The sequence below is a fragment of the Megascapheus bottae genome, chromosome 30 (assembly GCF_031878675.1).
Source record: "Megascapheus bottae isolate mThoBot1 chromosome 30, mThoBot2.hap1, whole genome shotgun sequence".
Taxonomy (NCBI): Eukaryota; Metazoa; Chordata; class Mammalia; order Rodentia; family Geomyidae; genus Megascapheus; species Megascapheus bottae.
Window position 1 is genome coordinate 7,783,547 of NC_143538.1, and position 21,184 is coordinate 7,804,730.

The following is a 21,184-nucleotide window of genomic DNA, read 5'->3' on the forward strand; positions in this document are numbered from 1 at the left end:
TGCTGAAGTAAATGATTCTGTGAGTCTCCTGATAAAGATAAAAGAAAGTGATATTTCCCCCCAGGAAGCTCATTGTAAAAGGAATGAGAATGGCTGAGTGCTGTGGCACAGGCCTGGAAGCCTAATGGCTTGAGAGAGGAGGAGCGGAACATAGGAGGATCGTGGCTGGAAGACAGCTTGGGGTGGGGAAGTAAGCTTGTGAGGACCCTATGTAGAAAAAGAAAGAAAGCAAACGTGACCCAAGTGTGGTAGTGTGAGGTTATAATCCCGGCTAGTCACATGTGAAATTTAGACGGGAGGATTACAGTCTAAGATCACTCCACCCTCCCCCCCAAAAAACAAATGGAAGACTCTATCTGAAAAATAACTAAAGCCAAGAAGGCTGGGGGACATGGCTCGAGTAGTAGAGCTCTTACCTAAGCCAGTGTGAAGCCCTGAGTTGAAAACCCAGTACCACTAGAAGAGGAGCTGCAGCAGGGAAGCGTGGGGTACCAGGACACAGCTCCCCCAGGGACCCAAGTAAGGGGCTGTGGCTGTTTCTTTTCCACTTCCTGATCCGGAAGAACCGAGGGGTGCTCAGGAGAATGTGGGGGTGAAAGACTGAGGCATCGGCTCCTAATACCAAGCCACCCCTCCCCCAAAAACCACCTCCCAGTGCATTTGAAATGCACTGGAGACCTTGAAGATTAATCTAAAGCTTAAATGGTTCTCTTAAAACACTCACCAGCTTAAAATGCTTAATGGAATCACTAATGAGACTGAATTCTGTGACTCCGAATCAACATAATTAATCGTTGTATGTCTCGGATTAACTTGGCTGTTATGTACTTAACGTTTCCATGTTTGTGAAATGAAAAGAACATGATTCTGTTCCCCAATCAAAATATGGGGCAAAGAACAACCAACAGAAATTTGGTCAGAGCTGTTTACTTTTCTTTCCAGAAATAGCTTGGGCTGCAGTACGCACACACAGATACAGGGTGAGAAAAGCTGGGCAAAGGCAAGATGAGAAAACAGCCTGGGAGAACTCAGGATGAGAACACAACCTGGGAAGACCCAGGATGAGTACACAGCCAGGGGAGACTCAGGATGAGAACATAGCTTGGGAAGACCCAGGAATAGTATAGCCACTAGTTGGCTGATAGCTAGTAGCCCTACAACTGACCCTCCCCCCCCCCAAAAAAAAAATCTCACAGACTTTCTTGCCCCACCAGCTTCAAATCACAGTCTTCATATCTCAGCCTCCCGAGTCTCTGGGATTCCGGGTGTGGGCTGAAGGAACCTGGCATGACATCATGGTACTTGCGGTATTTAGCATCTTCTTTTGGAAGAAGGTGGTTTTCCTTTGTTGTTGCTATGCAACCGGGAGCATCTCCTGGCATGTCATTTCTGGCCTTTGGCACACCAGCCTGCAGAGGGGAGGACTCTTGGGGCCCTGGCTTGGGGCCCCGGTATGATCCAGCCCATAGTGGATGTGAGGATCCAGGCAGTGACCAACTGACCAGCCTCCCCTCCCCCCCCCATGCTTTCAGGCATCCGGATGCTGGACGGCGATGTCACCGACGTGGTCGAAGCCAAGTCACTGGGCATCAAACCCAACTACATTGACATTTACAGCTCCAGCTGGGGCCCTGATGATGATGGGAAGACAGTGGACGGGCCTGGCCGACTGGCTAAACAGGCTTTCGAGTACGGCATTAAAAAGGTGGGAGTAACCCAGAATGACAGGGGAGCTCCTGGGACTTGGGGCCGGGGAGTGGGAGGTGGGGGTGGACAGAGCCAGGGACATTTTAACAGCTAAGTATCCAGAATAAGCAGCCACGGACAGAAGCAGGCCTGGTCAGGAGTTTCTTCAGTACTCCAGGGAGAGCCGAGCCACTGGGGCCCAGGAAAATAACTGTTGATCAACTCCAGCAGAAGGTGTTGCCTGTTCCAGGGAGGGACAGCTTGGGATCCACCCATTGAACCCTCTATGTTGGAAATCTGTTTGGTTTTTTGGCCAGTCCTGAGGCTTGAACCCAGGGCCCCTAGGTACTGTCCCTTTTGCTCAAGGCTAGTTCTCTACCACTTTGATCTACAGTGTCACTTCTGGTTTTCTCGTAGTTAATTGGAGATAAGAGTCTCACAGACTTTTCTGCCCTGGCTGGTTTTGAACTACGATCCTCAGATCTTGGCCCCCTGAGTAGCTAAGATTACTGGCGTGAGCTACCAGCACCTGGCTTGTGTTGGAATTTTTTTTTGGGGGGGGGGTCAGTCATTGGGCTTGAACTCTGGGCCTGGGCACTGTTCCTGAGCTCTGGCTCAAGGCTATCACCCTACCCCTTGAGCCACAGTCCCACTTCCAGTTTTCTAGTAGTTAATTGGAGATAAGAATCTCATGGAATTTAGTGCCCCGGCTGGCTTTGAACTGCGATCCTCAGATCTCACCCTCCCGAGTAGCTAGGATTACAGGTGTGAGCCACCTTGCCTGGCTTTGTGTTGGCATGCTTGAACTCTGCAGCCTTGACCCCCTGCCTACAATGGCTGCCAGCATGGAACAAGTATGTGTGGCCTGTCACAAGTGTTTCCTGTTAGAGCAGAAAGCCAGGTCTAAGCCCCAAACCCAGTTCCACCAGTAAGATGTCCAACCCCGAATATGTAGGTAGTACTTTTACCACATCCAAGAGGCTGGGAAGGCTGGTAGGTGCCTCTCACCCACGCTGGATCTTGCAGCTTCACAAGACTGGAGACTGTGGCTAAGTGGATATGGGCTTTTTCACACAAGGCAGCAAGGCAGATTTGAGTGAAGACGGCTTCTTGGAGCGCACAGAGCTGTGGGTTCCATCCAGGAGACTCAAGGTGGCTCAGTCCACAGCCTGAGATGTGGCTAAGGTGTGGGCAGGGAGAGAGTTCCAACAGGAAGCCCAGGAGGGGAAGGGTTTGGGAGAGTCATGTCTGTTACATGATTTAAAACAGTTTGTGAGGGAGGGTCGGGACGGGGAGGGGAGGAGAGGGAGGGGAGAGTAGCAGACAACAGACAACACAGCTGTGCCCTCATGCACACACCTGGGACACTGGACCATTTGTTTTTAAATCTGTGAATCCAGGGAGACGCTGTATGGTATCCAGTTGGCCACTGGCCACCTGAGCTGGGCCACATACAGGGCTGTGGGCTAGAGCAGGGAAGCACTGGCAGATTCAGGCCCGACTCTGGCTGTCCACCAGGGCTAAAGAATAAATCCATCATGTCTTTCCACGACTCAGCGCCCTCTCCCACCCCCTAGATCGCTTGATCCCACACTTGATGACAAGTGAAACATCTTAAAAGTAAAGCTGAACTGCAGTTTCCAAGAGGGTGCCTTATGTTAGAGGTTGCATTTTCTGTACAAAGTGTAGCCCTTGGAGTGGTGTTGAGAAGGAACTACCCAGCTTTCCTAGCAGATGATTTCTAAGGATGGGAGGGAGATTTTAGGATTAGGGGTGCAGCTTCCAGGAAGGATAAGGAATTATGGCCTGGATCATCCCCTGTGATTTGTATTGATGGAGTCCAGACAAGACTGAAGGCTCGAAACTGCTTACACCTGCAGTTCTACCTGCTCAGGAGGCTGGGATCTGAGGATCGCAGTTCAACGCCACCTCAGGCATGCGTCTTTAACCAGCAAAAAGCCAGAAGTGGAGCTGTAGCTCAGGTGGTAGAGCACCAATCTTGAGGAGAAAAATACAAAATGTGAAGCTTCAGAGACAGGATCTTTTCAAGCTCAGTGTGAGCTTCATCAAGCTGTCAGGAGAAAAGGGACTTACAGAGGGAGGCGTGCCCCTCCCCCTTCATTCTTGTCATGGTCCCTTAAAATACTGAGGTCATTTAATTATTTTTTTCAGTCACTCTGAAGTGAAATATGTCACACAGGGAGCCTTAAATCACAACTGTCTAAAAGCTGTCTGGGAAAATCCTCCCAGAAATGTGATGGTGTTAAACCAAAGCTGACATTTCTCATTGGATTTTCCTCCAGTGCTTGTCACCTGTGGTCCTTTTGTTCCCCCCCCCCCCATAAAATCTGGTTTCATTTGTAGTAGATGGTGGTCTAGTGATAGAGGACATTAGCAGCCCTCATTTGGCCCCACAATCTGTTTGAAATAAGTCGTAATGAAATGTCACACTTCATGTGACTTGTCATTCACACGTGGAGAGTAAGCATCACCATGGCTTAGCAACACTGTCTTCCCAGATGGGGTCTTTGCTAGCCCTCACTAGCTTCTGAGTCCATGTGATCAAGCTCAAGTTTTGGCTTTACTCAACAGAAATATTACATTGCCAGATGCAAGTGGCTCGTGCCTGTAATCCTAGGAGGCTGAGATCACGGTTCAAAGCCAGCTCAGGTAGACCAATGCAAGAACTAGCAAAAAGCCAGAAGTAGAGCTGTGGCTCAAGTGGTAGAAGCTGACTGATACATGAGCCCAAACCTGCTGGGTTCCAGTCTGCTTTGTAACAGGATTTTCAGATGACTAAGTTTATGCCCATTCAAAGTTGGTGGTCCAGTTTGAAGCTAGTCTCCTTCCACTGGAACCATCAGATGATGGTTCCACTTGGCAAATGACAATCCCTTCTGGATGGTTTTGAGTGAGATGAGACTTGCATTGTCTCCACAGTGAGTCTCAGGTAGCATAACGAGAGACTGCCATGGGTTTAGATGCCTTTGTATTTGGACTTTCATTCCTTTAAACTGGCCTCTGATTAATCTTTTCCAGGTGGTAATTATGGCTTTCCTGTGCTTAATGATGGGGCCATGTTCTGAGAAATGCATAGCTAGACGATTTCGTCATTTCCTGAAGATCACAGAGTGTGTTTGGGCACACCTGGACACACGTAGCTTCTGCACATCTGGATGGCTAAGCATGTTCTATGCATAGTTTGAACATCCTTATGCATGTATGACCGTACACACACACACACACACACACACACACACACACACACTCCCCTAGTCCTCTGCTATGGCCTTTATGCAGAGCTCTTGGCCACTGGGACAAGTCCACTCAGGAGCTACAGAAGGCATTATGAGGCAGGTGGAAGCAGAAGGGCTGGGCGGGCACCTGGACTCTCCCTCAAGCATAGCATCCATCTCCTCCCCTGGGACTGGGAGAGTGAGACTCCTATGAGAGCTGATGGTTCCTCGGTCCCAGGCACCCAAGCTCTGGTGTGAACAAGGGCCATGAACAACTCCAGCCATGTGGACCCAGTTCACCTGGCTCAGCGCTGACTAGTGTTGGTGGCTGTGAGGACAGCTATGTCATTATCAGGAAGCATGGATCTGGCAGGTGAGGGACAGAGGGGAGCTTGGCCACCTGCCCTGGCTCACCACCGTCTCCCCCAGGTTTGCTTTCTTTGGTGTTCTTAGCACTGGTCAGGCTCAGGTGGCACACACCTATAATCCTAGCTCTGTGAACCATGATCTGAAGGTCATAGTTCAGAGCCAGGCAGACGAATCTGAAAGATTCTTATTTCCAGTGAACCAACATAAAAAGGACAGAAGTAGAGCCATGGTAGAGCACCAGTCCTGAGCAAAAAAAAGAAAAAAGCTCAGGGAGAGAATCCTAAGCCCTAAGTGCAGGCCCCAGTACCAGCATAAAAGTAAATACATACAGGAAGTCAGTGAAACAGACCTGGCCTGGGGTTGACACTCTGACCGGTGCACCCTGGCCCATGGTGGCAGGACCCCAGAGAACTCTGGTAGGACCTGCGGACAGCCACCAGTATTGTGGATCAGGACTTTTATTTTCTCCGTAGTTACAGCCTCGTTGTTTTGCAAAATTAGCTTGCTTTCCAAGAAGGCTTCCTCTTTAGCTGTTTTCAGGGAAATTCCCTTTTCTCTCTTTCCCTCAAGACCAGCAACTTCACCCAGAAAAAAAAAATGAAAGTTGCAAATCTTATTGCCACCTGTCATCTTGGTATTATTCAGAGTCCTTGATTGTTGGCTATTTTCATGGATACTGGAATCTCTGCTCCGAAACGGAAGGGCTGGTGTTAGGGCCCTGGATTTTCTCGTGAAGAACAAAGGGCTCTTTTGTTGTTGTTGTATTATGCTGGTACTGAGGCTTGAACTCAAGGCCTGGGTACTATCCCTTAGCTTTTTCATCCACAGCTGGCACTCTACCACTTGAGCTATACCACCACTCAGCTTTTTTGCTGGTTCACTGGAGATAAGAGTCTTATGGACTTTCTTGCCTGAACTGGCTTTGAACCACCATCCTCAGATCTTGGCCTCCTCAGTAGCTAGTGTGAGCCACTGGGCGGGGCTCAGCGTGGGGGTTGGGGCAAGGTTCATTTGCAATCTTTTTTTTTTTTATTCCAGTCAGGATCCTGTAATTCTGCAATTTTAGGGCCACAGATTACAAACCTCCATTCAAATCCAGACAGAGCTGTCCAGCTGGTGGTCATGTTGTGCTCTTCTGGAAGAACCCAGAAGGCGGGCCTCCAGGCCACTGTGGGATCCTCCCTAAGGCTGGGGTTCCAGCCCCAGTGGTGGATATCCTGTGTGCTTCCCATCCAGGGTCGGCAGGGCTTGGGTTCCATTTTCGTCTGGGCCTCCGGGAATGGTGGGAGAGAGGGCGACCACTGCTCCTGCGACGGCTACACCAACAGCATCTACACCATCTCGGTGAGCAGCACCACGGAGAACGGCCACAAGCCCTGGTACCTGGAGGAGTGCGCGTCCACCCTGGCCACCACCTACAGCAGCGGCGCCTTCTACGAGCGCAAAATCGTAAGTGGCCCCTGCCAGCAGGAGGGCTGGCACAGCGCCTCTGCCCTTGGAGGGTTCCTTTCCCCCCCACCCCGGAGGGTGAGTTGGGGAGGGGCCCCCCGATGGTGGGGCGGGGTGTTGGTTCCCAGCCTCAGCTCTCCGTGAAGCACTGGAGAGTCTCAAGGTCAAGTCCAGTCTCTGGGCAGCCCGGCCCCGGACCCCGCCTTGCTCCTCTGTGCCCAGGAATGCCAATTAAAACCCTGTCTGGTTTTAGCCATCTAAAAATACCCATTTAAGAATGGGGTTCATTCTCATCGCCTCTCCTTTTAGCTGTCTGCAATTCTGTGGTCACATTTCTCAGAGTCCAATTGACCGGTCCTCTACCAACGTGTCAAAGAAGCTTGGGTTTTATGCTGGAACGTTCTAGAAATTCACATGTTCTTGCTTAGTATCAGGGTTCTGTTGGCTTTTTGTCTATCCAGCTCTGTTCAGTGATCCTATGCCTTTCTTTGCAGAGCCTTATACATGCTAAGCAGGCCCTCATCCATTGAGCCACGTCCCCAGCCTTTTATTTATTTATTTTTTTAACAGCAAAAGAACTTTTTATTTGTTGGTTTGCTACATGTCACAATTTCTTACATTTAAACATTACCTCAACATTAAACAACCTGGCTGGCTTCAAAAAAATAACTCAAGCAAAATTAGTGAAATACTTAAGGGAATCTTTCTATATGAATTCTGGATTTCAATTAAAATGACTCAGTTGTACTATTAGGTATCATTAAAAAGGAATTTTTCTAAGACAACTTACTTTTATGCATTCATTTTCTTAATCCCCACAAATCATATAGCAATCTAAAATTCCCATGTGGACATGAGCTGTTTCATAACTCTTAAGTCAATATACTTATTAACAGTGCTGATTATTAGAATAATAATTAAAATGGGGGTGGTGGCTGCAGCAGATTGATTTATTTTTTCAAACAGTTACTGTTTCAATAGATGGGTGGAATTTGTGCTTTTTCCTTCCCAACATACTTTCTAATATTAAAAAAAAGGAGGAAAGAATGGTTTCCAGTCTACATTAATGCAGAATTCAGATGAGTAGTCATTAAGCTTGTTTGTAGATATTTTACCATCAAATCCTGGAGCTGGCCAGACCTGGTGGAATTTCAAAGCTCACTAGTAGCTTTTCATTTCTCTTGCTAATTAGCCACATCTTTAGAAATTATTTGAAAATTGATTTTTTTTAATATTTGTTGGAGGGGGCAGGTAAGTGCCAAAGCTGGGCTTGAACTTAGTGTCTGTCACTCTGCCACTTGAGCCACACTGTCACTTCTGGCTTTTTGCTCATCTGTTGGAGATAAGAGCCTCATGGTCTTTCTTGCTCGAGCTGGCTTTGAACCATGATCCTCAGCTCTCACTCTTCTGTGTAGCTAGGATGATAGATGTGAGCCACTGGTACCTGGCTGATTTCTACAGATTTTTAGGGGAGCACCCAAGCTTCCTTGTACCAAGGCCAGTCCCCCGAGATCCGAGGCTGGGTCACGGAAGTATCCATTGATCCTTCCTTGCTGTATAATATTGGACCCTAGTGGTGGAGACTGAATGGGGTTCGGTTCCTGTTGGCATCTGATCTGGCTCACTAAGCACCAACTTGCTGTAGTCTTACTCAATTAAACACGTGGGCTGAAACCAGACAGAGGCCTGCAGGCTGACTCAGGGCAAGTAGAGGCTCGTGTTACTGGACACACTGTACCACAGCCTGAAAGGATGGTGTCACTCCACTCTGGAAGGAGGATTGTGGCTTCCTTTGTTTATTTAATCATGCCAGCGTGTGTGTATGTGTGTGTGTGTGTGTGTGTGTGTGTGTACACATGCGTATGCGCATGTGTGTGCACCCAGCTACAAAATGCTTCCGTTTCCTCTATCAATTCATCTCAAGCTCACACCTGTCGTCCTCGCTACTCAGGAGGCTGAGATCTAAGGATCAAGGATCAAAGGTAGCCATAGCAGGAATATCTATGAGCCTCTTACCTCCAATCAACCAGCAAACGCTGGGAGTCAAGTGGTAGAATAAAGGAGCTAAGGGATGATGTCCAGGCTCTGAGTTTAAATCCCAGTAGTAGGGCTTGGGGAAGGGTATCCTCAGGTTACAGAGTGGCTGCTGGAACCCTGCCATGGGTAGAGGGATGATAACAAGATAGCAAAGTTAGTGGCTTGAAACAGATGGAGAGCACGTCGGCTCTGTGTGCTTTCTGCAGATAGAACCCATCCTGTCAGCTCTCTGGGGAGTATCTCCAGGTGGACACCATCTGCAGCCTTCTGGGGAAAATGGGGAAACCCCACCTGGCCCAAGTGTCCGGCTGGTTCCAGCTGCCCTGGGGTCACAAGTCTGGGCATGGCAGGTCTCTCAGACATCTGAGGCAGGGACAGGGGGTCAAGGGACCCGTGTCCTGGACCATGTCTGTGTAGACGCATCATCAAAGCTCCTGGTGGGTGAGGACTCCAAGCTGCTTGTCCTTTACCTGCCTCAGTCTCCCTCTCTCACCTGGTGGGAGCCCCTCCCTACAGTGGCCCAAGAGCAGAGCCCAGCTGTGGGACACCAGGCCTATGGTTTTCCTATGGTCTGTTCAGTCACTGCCCACACATGGCAGGCACCAGTGCCTGGGGATCTGATTCCCCCAAGAGCCAGCCTCGAGTAACACGTGGCCCCCACCCCTCCTCTCACCCAGGTCACCACCGACCTGCGGCAGCGTTGCACCGACGGCCACACGGGGACGTCGGTCTCGGCCCCCATGGTGGCAGGCATGCTCGCCTTGGCTCTAGAAGCAAAGTAAGTGCCCGCCTTCCTTCCTTCTTGTCTATCCAAACCAGTGGCTTACACCTGTCATCCCAGCTACTCAGGAGGCCAAGGTCGGAGGATCACGAGAAACCAGCCGAGGCAGGCAAATCCAGGAGACCCATCAGTTAACCAGCGAAAGTGCCAGAAGTGAAGTGACTCAAGTAGTAGGGTGCCAGCCTTGAGTTCAAGGCGCAGTACCAACACACAGACACACAGACACAGACACACAGACACACACACACACACAGAGAGGTAACTCCATATGCAGTCCTGGGTCTAAAGCAGATTTTAGTTCAGACATCAAAACTGTCACTGAAGCCAAGCCCTTGACAGTACTCATCTGTCGTAGTGGAGTTTGGAAGGAATTCAGGAGGAAGGTTTGGGATGTATAAATTCTTCTCGTTATACATGCTTGGCATGTGGATTTGCATAGAGCTGAAGACAATAGCAGGCGAATGCTACCAAGTGAATAGAGAAACAGAAAAATATTTCCAACGTCTAGGCCAAAATGTTAGCTTCTGTGTTCTCAGGCCCTTCTTAAAAATTCTAAATAATGAATTACTTGTGTGGAAAGTCGTTTCCACATGCTTAACAAGTCCTTGCTCTTTCCTTTCTCATTGGAAACAGACAAGGAACTTCGTTTGACAAAACTGAGTAGAAAATAAACCCCGCTTCACCATCCATCCTCCCATTAAAGCTGTCCATGAAACCTTGCAATCTCAAGAGACGTGTCTTCCTGGGTTTTTTTTTTTCTCCTCAGAAACCGATAGGACTGAGCCAGGTACCTGTGCCTCAAGTTTGTCATTCTAGCCACTCAGGAGGCTAAGATCTGAGGATCAAGGTTCAAAGCTAGCCACAGTAAGGAAGTTTATGAGATTCTGGTCTCCAATTAATGGGCAAAAAGTTGGACGTGAAGCTGGGAAGAGTCTCACAGACTTTTCTTCCCCCGGCTGGAGTCAAGCCTCAATCCTCCCATCTCAGCCTCCCGAATAGCGAGGGTTACATACGTGAGCCACCACGCCCCCTGACGTGGAAGGGATTCTTTGCAAACCATTTAGGGAATGAACCCTTGCTGGGGATTGATTGTGAATCTAGCGGGCTCGGTTCAGCCTTGACCAGCTTGTGGGCACCCCTGAGTGGCCAGGGACACTGAGCTGGTGTCACTGGTCAGTACTGTGTCATTGCAGCAGCCAGCTAACCTGGAGGGATGTGCAACACCTACTGGTGAAGACATCTCGGCCGGCACACCTGAAGGCGAATGACTGGAAGACCAATGGTGCTGGGCGTAAAGGTGCGAGAGCATCCAGTGGGCTGGGCAAAGGCCAGGGTATCCTCAGCTCCTCTGGTGCTTAAGGGGTGGTGTGAATCCCAATAACGTCCATTACTGTTCTTAACTGTGTAGCCTAAGAATCAGAAACAAGCCGGGCACCGGTGGTGGCTCACGCCTGTCATCCTAGCTACTCAGGAGGCTGAGATCTGAGGATCCCATTTTGAAGCCAGACTGGAATAAACAGATTCGTGAAACTCTTAGCTCCCATTAACCAGCAGAAAGCCAGAAGTGGCATTGTAGCCCAAGTGGAAGAGTACCAGCCTCGATTGAAAAACTAAGCAAGAGTACAAGGTCCCTAGTTCAAGTCCCAGTTACTACCAAGAGAACACTCTGGGCCCTCTCCTCCTGTTGTGACCCCATAGGGACCACCTCTCCTGGCCCATGCTCCTGTGTGGAGGTTCTGTCAGGGAATGACGTCATGGGATAACTGTCAGAATGACCTGTCCTGCAGCAGCCTGGCAGAAAGTCAGCACTCCCTGCCCAGCGGTGGGCAAGCTGGCTCTGAAGGCCCTGTCTTTCCAGTTAGCCATCTCTATGGATTTGGCTTGGTGGATGCAGAAGCTCTGGTGGTGGAGGCAAAGAAGTGGACTGCAGTCCCGACCCAGCATACATGCGTGGCTGCCTTGGACAAGAGGCCCAGGTAAGGCTCTGCTGGATGGGGATGGATGGGGGAGGGAGGGTTTGTCACACGCATTTCCTGGAACATAGAAAAGGGCACACATGGGCTTCTGCATGGCAGCCTGGTGTCAAATTCTTTTCTGTAAGGCTCAGTATCACCCACCAGATGGGGGATCTACCCTAGTCAAGTGCTGGTGGCTCACACCTGCAGTCCTAGCTACTCAAGAGGCTAGGGGATTGAGATTCGAAGCCAGCACGGGCAGAAAAACTCTATGAGATTCTAAGGTCCAGTTATCCAGCAAAAAGCCAGAAGTGGAGTTGTGGCTCAAGTGGTAGGGCACCAACCTTGAGCAAAAATAGCCAAGCAAGAGTGACAGGCTTTTACATTCAAGCCCCAGTATTGGCATACACACAAAAATTTTTTTAAAGAGGATGTGTTTCTAATTATGATTATTTGTATTCTTTAGGGAAACACACACATTGGGAACAGAGGTGATAAAGTGATTAGAATTGAGACATTGAAGGCTGGGGGTATAACTCAGTGGTACAGTGGCTTGCCTCGCAATGTGCAAGGTTTTGGGTTCTGTCCCCATCCCTGCCAAAAAACCAATTACTTTATCAAACATACACAGGTAGATCACTCTGAAATCTTTCCTTGCACTACTTTTTAAACTAGGCCTTTCCCCCCACCCCTAAACATTGCAAAATGTAGTGATTCAGGAAGAATTTTCTGGATGGATAGTTATAGAAGGATCATTCCTATAGCAAATTTCACAGAATGGACCCACCCAGACCAGACAGTTCGGGGCAAGTCTGTATTGGCTTCCTCAAGACTTATTTTCTGTCTCCAGCCTTATCCTGCCAAATTTGAGAGCAAGCGGGTGATTCTGTAGATAAGGAGATCTTTTTGCCTCTACTGGCTTTTGTTGATTGGAAAACAAACACTGTCATCAGATGCCAGAGGAGAGGGGTGCCAGTTTCCCATCTGGTTCCTGACGCACTGGGCTGTCCAGTTCCCTTTAGCGGGGCTCATGGTCGGGGCAGCTCCTGAAAGAGGCATTCTTCTCCTGCCAGAAGTCATTTTTAAGATGGCAGAATGGTGCCTAGGTGGCGAATAGTTGTTTTTATTTTTTTACCTTATTTTGCTCTTTAAGGGAATGCACACAGAGTCTGGAGAGACGCAGATGGGGAGGGAAACACAGGTTGACATTGTTCCTGGCCTTTTGAGGAAAATAAGAACTCTACAATCCCCAGAAAGACCAAGAATGGGGCTTCTGTTTCCCCAGGAAAGCCATCCTTACATTGCACTGTTTCAGGGTCTTTCTGGAATTTTCAGCCTCAGATCCATCACTAGAGGTTCCTGAGGGTGTGGGGTCCCCAAGGAGAGTTCAGTCACCCCAGGGGACACCTCTGGGGGTGCTCTGGCCTCTCATCTGCCATCCTGACTGCCTGTAAGTGGTCCTTGATCAGTGCCTCCTATCCCTTCTCCCTTTGCTCCAGTTCTGGTCAGTTTCTTCAGAGTTACTGTCTCATTTTGCCCCATCTGGCTTAAAACAAATGAAAACTGCTGCCGCCTCTGTAGACATTGCTCCACCCAGCTCAGCCCTCTTTCTTCGTCTTCCCATTCCTTCTTCTCATGGTGGCATCTGAGGACTGCTTAAATGTCCCAGGCCTGGATTTGGCTGTCTCTCATAATGGACAGGAGCGGGAGTCTAGGCCGGTGGCACACACCTGTAATCCTAGCTACTTTGGAGGCTGTGACCTGAAGATCGTGGTACAAAGCCAACCTAGGCAGCAAAGTCCACGTGACGTTTATCTCCAGTTGACCAGCAAAAAGCCAGAAGTGAAGCTGTGGCTCAAGTAATAGAGTACCAGCCTTGAATGTGGATGCCCTGAGTTCAAACCTCAAGACTGGCACACAAAAAAGTCCCTTGAAGTGAGGAGATTGGGGGAGGCCACCAGAAACAGGACCACACCCTGCAGACTCTTTGTAGTCTGTGATCTCCCCAGCCCCAGAATAGACTCAGCCTCAAGAACCAAGGCTGAGGCACCCAAACGCCTTCTTCACAGCCCGCGTGGGGCAAGGCTGTGACAGACAGCATTCTGCTGAGTCCACAAGCAGCAAACCTGGTACTAGGGGCCTGAGCTCCAGGCCTCACAGCCTCACTGGGCTATCTTACCTGACTGGCACTGCACCACTTGAACCATGCCTACAGCTTGACATTTTGCTGATCCATTGGAGATGGAATTTGGTAGACCTGGGAAAAGTCCCAGGCTGGCTTTGAACCTCAGCCTCCTGAGTAGCTAGGATTACAGGAATGAGTCAACCAAGGCCCCCAAAGACAGGTGCATGTTGCCAGTGAAAGACAATATTGGGCCAAGAGTTCTCTGAGTGGAAATTCGAGCTGTACTTGCTTCTCTGGTATGAGGTTTCCCCAGACAGATCAGACACTTCCTTTCCCACTCTCAGGCACAAATAATTCTAATTCGTTTACAGCCTTCCTGTAGCAAATAGCATTAGGACCTGTGACATCTGTCCAAGCAGAATTATTTTCCAGTCTGTGTGTATTGTGTGGAGATGGATGAAAGATGAAGACTAATTTTTCTTGAGCTGAAAAAGAAAATCAAGCTTACTTTGAATGAAAAAAAAAAAGAGGCAGGACTATTAACTGTCTTAGTTGACTTGGAATTTTTCTGGCCACTGCTCCCTTTCCCTCTTTAAAAACCCAGACTACTAGTTGGGCAAGAGTTAGGGGGTGTATCCGTCCTGATGACAGGAGTCCTTAAATCAACATAAAGCCAGGAGAACTTAGCGACATATCTCAAGCTTTTGCTGTGCTATCTGTTCAGATAGAATTTACAGTTTAGTTTGGCCTGTTGATTGTTTAAAGCTGGTGTGTTTTCTCTCTCTATCCCACTTCCCTTCTTTGTCTCTTTCTCTCTTTTTCTGTCGCTCACTGTCTCGGTGTCTCTGTCTCTCTCTCCTGTTCTCCCTCCCCCCCACCCCCCCCCCCGCCACACACACTGTCTCTTTCTCTTTCTGTGTCTTTGTCTCTGTCTCTTGTTCTCTTTCTCTTTCTCTCTCTCTTTCTTACACCCACAGACTCGCAGAGCTTTCTCTCTCCAGAGCCACTGTGTTGCTTTGACTATGAAGGGTTATCTGTACAGCAGATGGTCTATTTAGAGATGGTGAGGAGTTAGTTCCAGATTAACCGCCTCCTCTTTTCTTTCCGGATATTTCATTATTTCGGGAATTCCATTACACCAGACTGTGTCCGATGTGCATTTTCAAGCAACTTTATACTTCAGGACATAGAACTGTGAATGATGGATAATGAACAATTACACAGTCACTCACTAAGCTCTGGGCATCTTTCCAAGTGGTTTACATGAATTAACGCTTTCAAAATCCCCAAGAAGAGTGTACAACTTGGGGATTACCTGTACCCTTACCTTATGGATCAAGTCAGGAGACAACAGATCCTTTGCTGGCTGGGATAGGCTGCTCAAGGGCTGTCTCCACCCAGGCTTTCTGGCTTCTCTAGAAATTCAGGCTAAGCAGAGTGATCCGCCACCCTGCAGGGACTGTCCTGGCGTCCCTTTGCGTGCACCCTCTTGCTGCCTGGACATATGGCAGAAATGCACTTGGCCCTGGCGACATTCCTTTTTTGCTCAGCTTGGCCTCATGCAGCCCCCCACAGCCAGCCACGCTGGCCGGTTTGGCAGATTTCCCAGAAGTTGGACCCAGGGCTGCCAGCCCCAGCAGCTCCTCACTGCACAAGGCAAGTGCTGAGAACCTGTTTTCCCCTCCCTTTTGCAGCTGTCTTGGGCACTGGACCCCTCAACATACCCACGTGCCATATGAGGCCTTCAAGTCATTGCAATAGAAATCATCACTGGGTTTCCCCTTCCCCCAAACAACACACACACACACACACACACACACACACACGCACGCATGGTGCTATGGATGCAGTCTTATTCTGAGTACAGTCGTACTGGACTGTAACATTTGTTCTGTCTCTGCCTCCTGATTCACCTGTAGGCCCTGGTAAATTAGAACAAATCCCCCTATTTTCTGAACTATAGATAAAGATAGGTTTAGGGACATCCTTACACCAAAAGACAGATTAACCAGAGAACAAGTCAAAAAACTTAATTGATCATAAAGATTATTTTCTTTTGTTTTGTTTATGTGCTGACTCCAGGGCTTAGACTTGATGCCTCCTACTTGAATAGGCTTTCTTGCTCATGGATGGTGCTCTATTGCCTGAACCACACCTCCAGTCTAGTTTTTGGCTGGTTCATTGGTAATGGAGTCCTTCTCAGACTTTTCTGCCTTGGCTAGCTTCAAATCCCAACCTTCCAGGTCTCAGCTTTCTTAGCAGCAGAATAATAGCCACTTAGTATTCTTAGCTTTTTGTTACATAGCTTGTTTGCACTAGTACTAGGACTTGATTTCAGGGCTTTGCATGCTCAGCTTACTACTGCTGTGTGTGCATACACACACACACACATACACGTATACACACATATGAGGCTTCCCAGGATTTTAGCAAGTTCTGGTTCTATAGTTTGATGATTGCTTCCTCAGCCAAAAAACAAGATTGGGGTAAGGTCAGTTGGTATTTTAAAGCTTGGTTATAGCAGGTGTGTGTGTGTGTGTGTGTGTGTGTGTGTGTGTGTGTGTGTGTGTGTGTGTGTGTGTGTGTGTGTGTGTGTGTGTGTGTGTGTGTGTGTGTGTGTGTGTGTATTGATCTTGCTATTCTGCCCTGAAGTTGGAGAGTCAGGTCGTTTCTGAGTGTCAGGTCTTGTGGCAAATCTGCTTCTTCACACCAGGAAGCTTTCTCCCTCCCCGCAACACTAGAGCTGGTTGGGTAGGAGGTCTGCTGGAGCTCCACCTGGAAGTGTACTGGTGCCTTGCAGCTCCTGAAACTTTTGAGAACTTCCTACCAGGATCTGCTTCTGCCACTGCCATGGAGCCCACTGACCATTAAGAGACAGTAAAGTGTGGAAAAGCCAGCACCTCTAAATCAGTTTACAGCGCATGCAAAGCATGTTTTCATATGTTTACAGAGTCTCAGAGGAAATTGCCTCACCGTTTCTAACTGTTTAGATTGTTGTTTTATGACTCAGGCCCCGCACAGCCAAGCAATGTCATTCCTGAGAGGTTCTGAGCAAATGTTCAGAGTCCCCCCAGAGGAAAGGCGGGCATAGCGGAGGAAAAGCACCCCCATCATAAACCAAACGCCAGCTAGGGAGGGGAGGGAGTTAGGCATGTACTGCCGAGCCACTGATGTGTCTCTGCCTTGCTTCAGTTTGCAAAAGGTTGGGCTGAGGAGCCAGATCTCTGCAGACATGTGAGCTATGGAAGCCCAGAATAATGGATGGCCTGGAACAGTGCTGGGCATGGGGTTAGGGTATCAGATGATCTGGGGTGATTGGAGCTTTGTGCTTCTCCTCTGTTCTATCTCAGAGTAAAATTGACCCCAAGTCATCAAGATAAACATCATTCATTCCCATCACAAGGCAAGAGGGGGGAGCATTGTTTTGTGTGTGTGTGTGTGTGTGTGTGTGTGTATGGTACTTGAACACTCAAGCTGGTGCTCTACCACTTGAGCCACACCTCCTCTTCCAGCTTTTTGCTGTTTAAGTCTCATAGACGTGGCTGCCTCAGCTGGCTTTGAACCATGATCTTTCTATCCTGGCCTCCTGGGTAGCTGGGGTTACAGGAGTTCACCACTGACATCTAGCTTTAGAGTTGTTTTAATTAAAAGGTTTTTTTTTTTTTCAGTTCTCTAACTAGTTGTACAAAGGGGTTTCAGTTTAACATGTCCTTGTACATGAGTTGTCGTGCAGGAGTAGGAATTAAAGCCCTGCAGAGCCAGGCAGACCATGCAGAATGTGTGCTGGCCCCTGGGACCGAGAGAAGCCACTTCCCCTGGCATCCCAAGAGGGGCCAGGCCCTGGATGCACTGGCCTAAGCCTGCAGGAGAAACCCCATTTTGCATCTCAGCCAATTCAAGAGCCCAGAGCATCTTGATATGGGTTAGAATGGAGTGTACAAGATAGCCCCATGCCTGGCGGGCCCCCACCCCAGAGGCCACACCAGGGAACATGGGAGCTTACTAAGTCCTCAGCTGGGTACTTGTCATCTTGGCCACTCAGGAGGCTGAGATCTGAGGGTCGCGGTTCTAAGCCAGCCTGGGCAGGAAAGTTCTTCCTTTCCATTAATCACCAGACAACCAATTCAAGTCATGAAATGCCAGCCAGGGGCAAAACAGTTAATGGAGAGCATCCTTGAGTTTAGCAGCATACACCCCTGTGCCTGCACACACACGTAATTACAGCCACTAGACCTTCCTCCCCGCCCCCGCCCCTCCAGGAGCATCCCCATAGGGCAGGTGCTAAGGACCACGGCCCTGACCCACGCCTGCGCCGACCACTCGGACCAGCGCGTGGTCTACCTGGAGCACGTGGTGGCCCGTGTCACCATCCAGCACCCCCGCCGTGGCGACCTCCAGATCCACCTGACTTCTCCCTCAGGGACCAGGTCGCAGCTTTTGGCCAAGAGGTAAGGCCGGGAAGAACCCCCCTCCCCTCCCTTCCCCCCCTCCCCTCCCTTCCCTCCCCTCCCCCGTGAGTCCAGCAGGGGATCAGGGTGCGGGGTTCCTGCAGGCAATCTCGGCCCCAGGCAGGGCCACCCAGAAGCCTTGCCTTCCAGATGGTTCTGGAAGCAACCAAGCAGTTGTTGCTTGATCTGTGTTCTTGATTAATGAGAATGAAGAGTCCTGCTGGTCTTTTTTAAATTGACCTTGGAGGTGCCTTGAAGGTCACACCTTGAAGGTCACGCCTGTCCTGTTCACTTGGCATTGGATCCCCCTGGATTGTCCCTTCCCCACTCCCCCTCCCACCCACCCGCGTGGGCTGGCCTGGCCCTGTACACGCCGCTCAGCTGGAGCTCTAATCCGTGGGCTTGTGGGTGGTAGAATGTGAGGGAGGACTGCCCGGTACGCCTTTCTGTTTTCACTAAACGTCACTGCCCAGTCATGGACCCAGAAATCCTGAGACTTCCTGCACGGTTCGTGACAACCTCCAGTCACATGTGACGTGACAGCAGGTGCTAAGCTGCCCTCGGGACAAAGGCAGACCAGATCCGTGGTGCTGCCTAGAGATGAGGTGACAGGCAGGCAAGGGCAGAGTCCCCAGGGTGGCCCCTGGGGAACAGAGCTCACACCCTAGCCCTTCCCTTCTGCACTGGCCTCCCCGGGCTCTGCACATAACCTCTCTGTTTCTCATGTCCGTGGATGACAGCTCACTCCTCACGAAACTGCCAGAATATTACAAGCAGCTCAAAGAATGAAAAGACTCGAATGTGCTGGCGACTCGGACCTGCAGTCCTAGCTGCGCAGGAGGGGCAGGTCTGAGGAGTGTGGCTTGAAGCCAGCCCAAGCCACAAAAGAAGCGCTCCATGAGATTACTATCTCCAGTGAGCCAGGGACAAGCTGGACGTGGAGTTGTGGCTCAAATGGAAGAATGCTATCCTTGAGCCAAAGCTAAGGGATAATACCCACGGCCTGATCTCACACACACACACACACACACACACACACACACACACACACACACACACACCTATGATAATGTAGATTTTAAAAAATGCTTCACATGGGTGCTTGGCTGCCAATTTCTGTACCTGTGCCACCAGGTACTCTGAAACAACTGCCCTGAGGCCACTTGGGAATTCATTTCTTTCCCCATTATGGTAGAAGTTGGGACTAGATCAAGATTTCCATACTTGGATCTATTACCTTCTAGTTTATCTCCCACCATTCTTGGACGGGCCAGGCTTTGGAGGGGGCCAGTGCCTTCCAGTAAGGACTGTGTACATCCTTAAACACCCAAGCACTTCGAAGACGGTTGGTTTTCTTGTTTGGTTCCGAGTATGTTGGGTTCTACCTGGCTTCATGTGTGGAAGTTAGCCTTGAGCTTGGCGGTTCCTTAGAAGAGAGCCTGGGATTCTTCCCCTCCACACAGAATGTCCCCTCCACCAGCCTATTATCCTTAAAGATATCAGAGTGTCCCCCACAATCAAGACTGGAATCTCATGCCCCATGACACTCTCGTGCTTGTTTCTCTCACACAGTAGAGAGCCCTGCTCTAAGAACCTTTATTCCACATAGAAAGCAGGGCAATCACTTAGATCAAGAGGGCTTTGGGGGTTGAAGAACTTTCCTGGCGTGCACAAAGCCTTCCTTTCCTTTCCCCAGTGCTGCAAGAATGGGAAAGAAAGTTCATATAGGAAACAAGGACAGCCCTGATGGCTTTGTGCTAAGGCAGAAGTCTGAGGGGAGTCAATCACCAGGGATCACTAGTGGATCACCGAGGATCATGAGTTGATTGCCAGGGGTCACTAGTCGATCCCCAGGGATCACTAGCCACTTGGAGTTTCTGCTTATCAGGTATGAGAAATTGGAGCTGAAGGCTTAGGAGCTGGTAGGGACACCTGGGGAAGACTTTCCCGTTTGAAAGGGGGAAAAAGGCGGTGTCATTCAACCCTGTAGGAAGGGACTCTTCCGATTAAATGCAGGAGTATCTTCATGCCCTCGTCTACCACTCCACTCCCCACACCTGTCAATCATCATCTCTCCCGATCTTAGCTGCTAAACCCCAACCACAGCCATTCGTCTTTCCACAGAGACAGTCTTGTCTGACCCCTGTGGACATTTCATGCATTCTACAACTGTGCATTTTGGAACAGTTTCTGTGGCTCATGTGGCCTGACCTGACCTGACTGAGCTCAGGTGCCGAGGGAGGAGGGGACGTGGACAGGGAGGTCCAGAGACATGGAACACCTTTCCCATGTCCATATGTGATGGTCTCCTCCCTCCAGCCCTCCGCCCCGGGGGTTACTTCACTTCGGCGGGCCCTCTTCTTCCCCTAACCCCTAACTTCCTCTTATAGATTGCTGGACTTTTCTGGTGATGGATTTACAAACTGGGAATTCATGACCGTCCACTGTTGGGGAGAGAAGGCAGAAGGTGAATGGACTTTAGAAATTCAAGACCTGCCCTCCCAGGTCCGCAACCCCGACAAACAAGGTCAGTGGTTCTCAGCATCTCGGGAGGGCAACCATGTCTCCGTCCTTTTAATCCCGTGCTGTTCAAGCACAGATGCTTCTGGTGACGCTTGGTTTGTGATGTTGTGGATTCCCAGGTTTGTACAACCATCACCACCAGTTAGTTGATCCTCCCTCAGGGAACCCCAGATCCACTGAGGACTCACCCTTCTTTCCTTTCTTCCTGGAGCGGTGCTCTTAGCCATCACCAATCTCCTGCTTTCAGTCGGTATGGATTTATCTGTCCTGGACAGTTCATCTGAGTGGATCACGTGACTCTGACATTGCCAGGCCCCTTGCTTCTGCCGCTTTGATTTAGGGGGGTTTCAGAGTCTGTCCGCTAGGCACTGAGCAGCACTATTTTCATGGACAAATAATATTTCCTGGTGGGTACATGCCACTCCTGTCAGCTATTGTCCATACGGCTGAAAGGAACGTTCCAGTAAGATTTTGTGTGGTCAGTGTGTCAGTGATTTTGCTTCCTCTAGGTATATGCCTAAGAGGGAAACCACCCTGTCATGTGTAACTCTGTTCAGCTCCTACGAGAAGTCCAG

The 21,184-nt window shown here is 49.6% G+C and overlaps 1 protein-coding gene across 1 annotated transcript in view; it reads left to right on the forward strand.

Annotated features, from left to right (window-relative positions):
- Positions 1 to 21,184, forward strand: part of Pcsk6 (proprotein convertase subtilisin/kexin type 6) — an 88,686-nt gene that overhangs the window by 42,056 nt on the left and 25,446 nt on the right. Inside the window, exons 7-13 of the mRNA XM_090321444.1 lie at positions 1,533 to 1,705; positions 6,528 to 6,740; positions 9,455 to 9,555; positions 10,752 to 10,855; positions 11,417 to 11,534; positions 17,898 to 18,086; positions 20,477 to 20,613. Coding sequence (XP_090177570.1) covers positions 1,533 to 1,705; positions 6,528 to 6,740; positions 9,455 to 9,555; positions 10,752 to 10,855; positions 11,417 to 11,534; positions 17,898 to 18,086; positions 20,477 to 20,613 — 1,035 coding nt within the window. The remainder of the gene's footprint in view (positions 1 to 1,532; positions 1,706 to 6,527; positions 6,741 to 9,454; positions 9,556 to 10,751; positions 10,856 to 11,416; positions 11,535 to 17,897; positions 18,087 to 20,476; positions 20,614 to 21,184) is intronic.